The sequence below is a fragment of the Heptranchias perlo genome, chromosome 7 (genome assembly GCF_035084215.1).
Source record: "Heptranchias perlo isolate sHepPer1 chromosome 7, sHepPer1.hap1, whole genome shotgun sequence".
Classification (NCBI taxonomy): Eukaryota; Metazoa; Chordata; class Chondrichthyes; order Hexanchiformes; family Hexanchidae; genus Heptranchias; species Heptranchias perlo.
Window position 1 is genome coordinate 53,518,675 of NC_090331.1, and position 9,217 is coordinate 53,527,891.

Here is a 9,217-nt window from a genome sequence, read left to right on the forward strand (position 1 = left end):
AATAGCAGAGAAGATGGAGGAGTCCAACTCCAACACTAGTGGATTGTTGTTGCAGGTATGTGCGAGAATGTCTGCAATGGAGAGAATGGCAGCCTCCAATGAGCTCCAAACATGGCTCTCAAATGAGTCTATGCAGGCCATGACAATGACAGTGCAGACTTTGGATGCCAACATGTCTGCCGCCTTAAACAGGATGTGGAGATGCCGGTGATGGACTAGGGTGGACAAATGTAAGGAGTCTTACAACACCAGGTTATAGTCCAACAGCTTTATTTGAAATCACAAGCTTTCGGAGCTTTCCTCCTTCGTCAGGTGACGAAGGAGGAAAGCTCCAAAAGCTTGTGATTTCAAATAAAGCTGTTGGACTATAACCTGGTGTTGTAAGACGCCTTAAACAGGATGACAGATACCTTATCCGTGGCCTTACAATGCACATATGTTCACCAAGCTGCTGTCCAGCAGAATGGTGGGAGTGATGTGGCACTGGCACGGGAGAGGGATGATAGCAAAACGGGACATGGAAGTGGGAACTCCACTCAAAGCAATCCCACCTCTCACCCATTCACAACCCCCCCCCCCCCAAACAACCAGTACCCGAAATTCTGCCTCCTCTCCCGATGGCCGAGTCTGCCATTGCTCAGTCTTTGGAGAGTCCCTCATGAGCTCCAAAACCCAGAGGTGGTAGGCCAAGAGCATCTCAGCAGTCAGGGGCAGGTATTTGAGCAACCTCCCACTACCTCTATGAAGCCACAGGGGATGCACCACGTAGAAGCGGTAGAAAGTGTAAGGTTAAGCAATTGTAGTTTACCAAGGGTATGCACAAGGGTATTTGAAGAAATGTTATGTTGTTAATTTATCTTTTTTTTAAAAAATATAGGCACATTAAATTTATTGAGTATCATCACTTCCACATCTTGGCCGTTATTGCGTCGGGAGTGTGAAGTCGCCCTTTCATTTGCTTCATCATGAATGCCAATACATGACAGGACCCATTGGACAGGTGAGCAATGGGTGTATGCCTGGTTGAAGGACTGCTTTGTGCAAAGGGATGGGGGGGGGGTTTGGTGGTAGTGCTGGTTGTTCCAGGTGGCCTGAGTATCTCAAATTCTTTATTTTGCAACTCTTATTATGAGAACCTGTTAGAGATGAGGACATCCCTGGCTTCACGGGCTGCAATGTGTACGGTTGGTCTGGCGATGTGTGCCCCATCTTCCTCGTCCTCCTCTTCTTCAATGTTGCTGCCAACAGAGGATGCTTGACGAGCACCATAGTCGCCTTCCACCTGTAACCCTTTCTGAAGCACAACATTGTGCAGGATGTAGCACACCACGAATATTCTGGGCACCCTCGGTGGCGAGTACTGAAGGGCACCCCAGATCCATCCAGGCACCCGAAGCGCATCTTCAACATGTCCATGGCTTGCTTAATGACACACTTGGTGGTCATGTGGCTCTAGCTGTACTGTTGTTGTGCCTCGTTGGTGGGGTTTATCACAGGTGTCATGAGCCACGTTTGCAGGAGGTATCCCTTGTCTCCAACGAGCCAGCCCTTAAGTCTGTCTCCTGTCTGGAAGGGGTCTGGAATGTTGGACTGGCGCAAAATGAATGAATCATGATAGTTGCCAGGGAAGCTGGCGCACACCTGCAGAAATCTCTTCTGGTGGTCGCACACCAGCTGTGCATTGATGGAGTGACAGTCCTTTCGGTTTATGAAGACTTCTGGCTCATGTGGTGGTCCTCGGATTGCTACTTGTGCGCAATCAACTGCGCACTGCATCCGTGGGAAGCCAGCCAGAGAGGTAAAACCCTCTACCCATTCTTTCTAGTTGATGTCGTTGTGGGGGAAGTTCACATAGTCGGATGCCCCGGCAAACAAGCCATCTGTCACCTGCCTCATACACTTACATGCAGACGACTAACAACCTGGAGATATCACCGCTGGTGCCCTGGAAGGATCCAGAGGTGAAGAAGTTGAGGGCAGTGGTGACTTTAACTGCGACAGGCAATGCGTGGCCACCAGGTCCAGCAGAGCAGCTCTTCTTTAAGGAGACCACAGAGGTATGTGACCACCGGCCGATTCAATCTGTGCCTGCGTAGGCACTGCTCCTCAGAGAGGTCCAGGAACCTCAGCTTCTGCCTGTATACCCTCTCACGTGGGTAGTGCCTCCTGCGATGTCAGGCCCTCTGTTGGTGTCCTGCTGTTTTCCAGGTCCTTGTTGCGCATCTTTGTCTTGTGCACCAGCAGATTCCAACACAGCACGCGTGGCTGACATGGATGGCCATTTTCCTCCTCTTCAGATGTCCTCCCAAGTACATCCTTTACGCCCCCCCATCCTGATCTTGTCAGTTTGAGAGGCTCCAAAGTTTTCCTAATGCTGCCTCAACAAAGAACTCTCAGTCTCAACACAAGAAGAACTCTCAGCCAAACGTTTGCCTGAGAGAACTAGCTTTTATTGAGATGTGTTAATCACAGGTTTAAAGGGCCAAATCAATTTCTGCATGAATCTCGCCTCCGTTTCACTGGCAAGTTTGAGAAGCCATGGGAAACCCGTGCAGGTAAGGTTAAATTAAGTTTCAGGTTCAGAATCCACAAAAAATTACCTACCGTATGTATTTCAAGTAGGTAAATTGCCCCTTTAATGATCCGCCCACCGGCATTAATAGGGGACGTTACTTGGGTTGTGGATGCACGTGTGCATCCGAACGCATCTGGGTTAAACGTGGAAGTGGGTGCATTGGAGCAGAGTTGCGGTCCCACTGATGAAATTTACAATTTCGACTATCCACCCGCCCCCAGCCCACCCATTCTTGAGGGTTAAAATTACCCCCCAGAAGTCAGTCAAGGTAGCAGAGAAGCTGCTTAGAAATTAAGGGCAGCAGAAAGTCTGCGAGGGAGAATTAACCCCCGCAATGACTGTAGTACAGATAGCTCTACGTCAAGTAATAATTCCCTCTAAGTGGGCTAGTGTATGCATGTTGCAGTGGTACACAATCAGTTCAACTTCTGTTTGTATCATACTCACTATTGCATTTTGTCTACCATTAAATAAAGCAGCTTACGAACCTGTCCAAACCAATCAACACCTTGCCTAGCATTAACTTGGCCAGTCTTCAGAGAGATTAAAGGAGTACACATTTAAGAAGAAGATCTGGGCCAGACCACAAGGGAGTTTCATTGTTTCACTCCTGGATCCCACCCATGCTAACAGATAAGGACTGTAGAAGTCAACTCCTGTAAAAATGGCAGGCAGCCAGACCAGTTAATGGAACGAATTAACCCGATTAGATACCTGAGGCATATCCAAATTCATAAAGGGTTTTGTCCTATGTTCTGAGTTAGATTGCCAATTTGGACTAAACTGTGGGACATGTTTGTGCTGGAATCCATGCCCATTGAGAACTGAATGAAGGGAGCACTAACTCACTTTACATACAGCTAACAGGGGCAGAACAGGATGGAACTCTTCGGTCTGAGTCAGATACAAACATAGGTCTTGGAGGTGAAAGGACCATATGCCAACTCTTTATACCACTGAGGTGCTATGGTAACCGTTTTCTTTAAAAACATGTTGTTACTAATTTCTGCATTAGATATTCTCTTGGGTTCAGCTGGGTTGGTCATTCCTGTAAGCAGTTCCCGTGCCTAGCGTTTAACAGTGTGCCCATACTGCCCAATATATAATTATAAGATAGCATAACCCAGGGGTATAACAAAACTACCCATGTGATCTGAACTGCATATCGTGTCTTTTACACATGCATTTCTTCAATGTTCAATAGACGGATGGAAAACACTTCAGAGAGACACAGCCAGATATGACTCGTTAAGCTGCTTTATTTTACAGACTGAAAGTGAACACACAGAATGACAGTTATAATCAAAATTCGTGTACTTCACTTAACTTCAAACCTCTCCTCATAGTTAGTGGGCTAACTTAACTTTCCTGGTCAGTCTTCTGATTCTGATTGATCCTGAGCTTAATACGGGCGAGTTTTCCCTTGCTAGGCTGTGCTCCCTTCCTAGAGCTAACTGACAGACTGATATCACATGTCCCTTTGTTCCCAAGAAGTGGGAGGACTGGTCCCCTGATTTCTTCCCTGTTCAGGGGTTCACCAAGAGGTCTTCTCCTTCCCAAGAATATATTCTCAGCAGACAGCCCCTTGCTATCTCTTGAAGTGGATAGCCACTGGTAGTCTGAAGTGAGATAATGTATTACTTATTGCCCTGATCATTGTGTAAAACAGTAAGGAAACTTGGCTAATTAACACATCAACTCCCTCTTCATCACAGTGGCTAAGAAGGAGGATTTTAAACCTGTGTGAACTTTTTAAATTTTAAGCACAACACTAAATCCTAACTCATTACCAAATCTTTCCTATGGAAAAACCATCAAAAAAATTCCCAAACCGCAACACAAGTAATTTACATATTGATTGGTTTTATCTGAGAGCACGATGGCCTAGGCCTTCTCCCCCTTATCCCCTTGATTGGGGGTCATCTCTGGTGGGGTGGGATTTTTGGCCATGCCAAAAATGCCCTGCTGAACCCAGTAACACTTACAGCTCTGGGGTTATTTACATATGGGAGGAAAGCTCCTGACCTCTGCTCGGGAATCCCACCAGTATGGTGGGGGAGGGGGAAAAGAGGGTCTGCTGCACTGGGAGAAACAGATGGCTGGCAAGCTGCTTTAAAAAAAAACATTTTTTGGTTTAAAGAATTTCAGTTTCACTAATGGGGCCTCTGCACAGCTGCACTGAACAGCTGCACAGGCCCCTCTTCAATTTCCGCTCTGGGTCCCCCTTCACTGATCTCTGAACGTAAGACAACAGGGCTTAACAGACGGCCCCTGTGTCCAGTGTTCCAAAAGTGCAAATGGCAGGAAATACAGCAGAGGCTATGTTTTCCTTATTTGCATATATTTACCATGTGCCCAGCCACATATTCCCCTCAGCCAGCAGAAAACTTCTGTGAGGCAGGGAAGCAGCAAAGCACATCCCAAGTTGCTTTCTGTCTCCATCTGTCCCAGATCATTCATTAGAAAATCAGGTGAGTTGTGATGGGGGAAGGGGGGGAAAAAGAGAGACGGAAAGCCTAGACTCAAGTGTTACAACAAAATATTAACTTGCACTATTAAGAGACAGCCCAAAAACACTGAAATAGATATTATTTCATGCAATCACATACCTGTTATCATATAATTCTTGCTCTTTTACATACTGTTGCATTAGTTCTTCTTGTTTCTTTTTTTCATATGATATTTTTTGTTCTGCCATCCACACCTCAAAGAAGATACATATAAACTTAGTCACTGTGCCACTTTTTGTACTTCGTATTAAATATAACTACATGACTTTCAAAGTAAAGTATTGAACATTTTTTAACACCATAATTTTCATAGAAAAGTCAACCATGAAATATTTCAGGTTGGCTGCAAAACTTCACATTATGCACAGGCGAGCACACACACACACAAATACCTCTAAGCTCCAAGTTAAAAAAATGACACCAAATAAGCTTAAATATTCAACATCTGATTATCTCTCTTCTATCAATCAATGTCATTAAAAAGATTCAGGGACTGAGCACTCACATCCAAATGTACTTTAATGCAGATTAAATTTGTGGCATATAATATGTGTGAACAAACATTACTCTTTCATGGTTCAGAGCTCCTAGTCATTCAACAGAAGAGCAGCCCCTGGCTCATGTATGAAATCAAGGACCAAGTCGAGGTGAACTTATAGCAAAAAGGGGAAAACGTTGCAGCTAGGGAAGGCTCTAGCTTACACAGTCCTGTTGTTTAACATACCAGAGGAGAGTCAACCACATGATGAACAAGCCTCTGTCAAAGCCCACGAGAATTTGAAATAAGCAATTGACAAATAAGCTGAGAATATGGCTGTTGGGTCTTTTTAAAATCTTACCCTAGATTTTGGCTTTCGTTCCTAGATCACTCTCAAATCTTGCCTATACATTCCCCATACCTTTGAGAACATCTATCCTTGCTTGGAGATCTGGTTAAGTTTTCCATTCTGTACCCAGGATCACAAACAGCAAACCCCGTTTTGAAATTAATATTAAGTGTTGGATTATTGTATGCCTCAATGAGATTTCACTCAATCTTCAAAAGCAGTAGAGCATCACATCAGACCTTGTTTTTCAGTTTAAAATATCAAGCAAATTTATTAAGCAAAGAATAAGTGACTAATCTAACAGTCATATAATAGACATATATTTATGTTAGAAAGTCTTTTATCTAACGCCAAGGCAGAGGGGAGAGGAGCGAGGGTAGAAGGGAGTGGGGGTGAGTGTAGGGGAGCATGGAGAAGGGTGGAGGGAAAGAGAGGTGGGGAGGGGGGGAAAGAGGATAATGTGGAAGAATGGGAAAGGGTGAGGACAGGGGAGCAGGAGAGGAGAAGAGGAAGAGGCAAAAATAATAGGGAGAGATAAGGGTCAACATTAGCCTCACAGAGGGGACGCAGGTGGGGCAATACAAATGTTGCCTCATCCAGAACTAAAGGTGCTAATAGAGGTCAGGCAGTTTTCATGTCTTTGGAAATAAGTTCATGAGCAGGGGGAGTAAGAAGCAGCTTGTTGCTGCCGGTTTCCTCTTATTTTCGTGGGAGTGTGATGTTTCTGCTTATCAGTCAGATGCTAAAAATTCATTTGATCTGTGAATAGTGTCGGGTAGGGAGAATTTGCTTACCACAAAATCTTTTATACAAGTCCAATTGGCCATTCTTGAGTTCGAAGAGCTGAGAGGGCCACCTTTCTGCATGCTGCATTCAGTTATGGGCAGTCATGGGGGCCTTTTAACTCCTTCTTTACCTAACTTTTTTAAAAAATTGGTTTTGAAGGTCCAGCATCTTGCAGATTTTTCTTAAGGTGCTCTACATTTTCTAAAGATTTTTTTTTCCAATTTCTTTTTCAACAATAACTTACATTTATTTTGTGCCTTTAACATAGTAAAACATCCCACCACGCTTCACAGGAGCATTATCAGACAAAAAGTGACACTGAGCCAAAGAAGAAGCCATTAGGACAGGTGACCAAACGCTCGGTCGAAGAGGTAGGTTTTTAGGAGTTTGATTACAAAGGTGGGTTACATATTTCTGCTTTGGGTGGCCCTGTCACATGACAATGTGCAACATGTTATACTCACAGCACCACCTACAGGTGCAAAACCCTTGGATTCCCATGACCATGCACCATTTTTAATACATAACAGGTGGCCAGCTCCATAAATAATAGCTCCAAAATAATTAGTTGTCATGCATTTAGTTAGTGTCTGCCTTGACTTAGTGGTGACACTCTTGCCTCAGAACCAGAAAGTCATGGGTTCAATCCCAACTCCACAGCCATGAGCACATAATCTACGTTGACACTTCAGTGCAGTACTGAGGGAGATCTGCATTGTCGGAGGTGTCGTCTTTTAGATGAGATGTTAAACAAAAGTCTCATCTGCCCTCTAGGTGGATGTAAACAATCCCACGGTACTATTTGAAGAACAGCAGGGGAGCTCTCCCGGAGTCCTGGCCAATATCTATCCCTTAACCAACATCACTTTAAAAAAAAACAGACTTTCTGGTCATTTATCTTATTGTTGTTTGTGGGACCTTACTATGCATAAATTGGCTGCTACATTTCCCTGCATTACAACAGTGGCTACACATCAAAAGCACTTTGGGACATCCTGAGGTTGTGAAAGATGCTATATAAATGAAAGTTTTTTTTTACTAAACAAATTCAAGCCTTCAGTTCTAAAGCCAGCTTGAACCAATATGCAACATATGTATCAAAATAAGATTGTTACAAGGACTAAAATTGTATATGCACAGTAACCGAGTTTATAGAGACAGCCACCAACTAGAATTAGACAAAAAATACTACATTTTTGTCACAGTTGCATTGACTTAGATGTCTAGAACATTGATGTAGCTAATACATTACAAACTGACCACATTAAGTCTATACTGAAGCTAGACAACAACAAAAAAAACTTGCATTTAAATAGAGCCTTTAATATAGAAAAATCTCCCAAGGCACTCCACAGAGGCACGGAGAAAAGCGTAGACATCAGTCAAACAAGAAGAAATTAGGAGGGGTAACCAAATGCTTGGTCACAGGTGCGTTTTAAGGATGATCACAAAGGAGAGGGAGCTAGAGAGACAGAGGGGATTAGGGAGGAAATTCCAAAGACAGGGACTGAAGTGTCTCAAGGCAAGGCTACCAATGGTGAGGCAAAAGGAGGGGGAAGCCAGAGGCCAGAGTCAGAGTCAGAGGAACGGAGAGTTCAAGAAAAGTTTTATGGTGTAGCGGTTACAGAAATGGGGAGGGGTGAGACCGTAAAGGGAACACAAGGATGAGACTTTAAATTTGAGATATTGTGGGAACAGTATATTATATAGCTGATTAGAACAGTAAGACCTGCTGGAAGACACTATCTGAAGAGCATGCTCTTATACACAGGGTTTGATACTAGAACTGGGTAGTGTCAAGTAGCTGGTAGCTATTGCTGAAGCACTGCATCTCCAAATGGTAGAACTACTCAAGTATGCTGCGGTTATGGTGAGTTTGCTGCATACTACAATGCTCGACAATAGTGCCTTACGTTGCAGTTCAGGCTGCTCTCCCTCCATCCCATATCTTTTCTCATTGAATGCAATTTTCATAGCAGATTAAATCTCTTATGAACCAAACTGCATCAATATACTTTACCATGTAGGCAATTAGAATAAAGAGGGCACAACAATTAGCCCCAAATTGCAGAAAATTGTTCACTGGAAAATACATGAGATGCCCACCATGTTCTCCAGTCACTTCGTACAGGATAAAACTACCATTCATATTTATTTAGAGATAAAATATTTAGAAGCAGAAAGATCAGCAAGATACCATTCAGTACAATACTGTTCAGATTGATGGTCATCGACCTGAAATGTTAAGTCTGTTTCTTTCTCCACAGTTGCTGTCTGACTTGCTGAGTATTTCCAGCATTTTCTGTTTTTATTTCAGCCATGATCTGATTGATGGGTGGAACAGGCTCAAGGGGCTGAATGACTCACTTCTGTTACTATGTTCCTTTTGTGATGTACTTCCATGCATGTTGGACACTTGACTGCTACAAAATATACATATTTTGGTAAAACTCACAGAAGATAGCTAGCTGAAAAAAATAGAACATAGTTCCAAAACTGCAAACTTATAATATTCAACT

General features: G+C 43.6%; 1 protein-coding gene across 1 annotated transcript in view; it reads right to left on the reverse strand.

The window, feature by feature from the left end:
- The window catches only part of cir1 (corepressor interacting with RBPJ, CIR1), a 49,450-nt gene that overhangs the window by 39,472 nt on the left and 761 nt on the right, over positions 1-9,217 (reverse strand). The window contains exon 2 of the mRNA XM_067987573.1: positions 5,185-5,279. Within this exon, the coding sequence (XP_067843674.1) occupies positions 5,185-5,279 (95 nt within the window). The remainder of the gene's footprint in view (positions 1-5,184; positions 5,280-9,217) is intronic.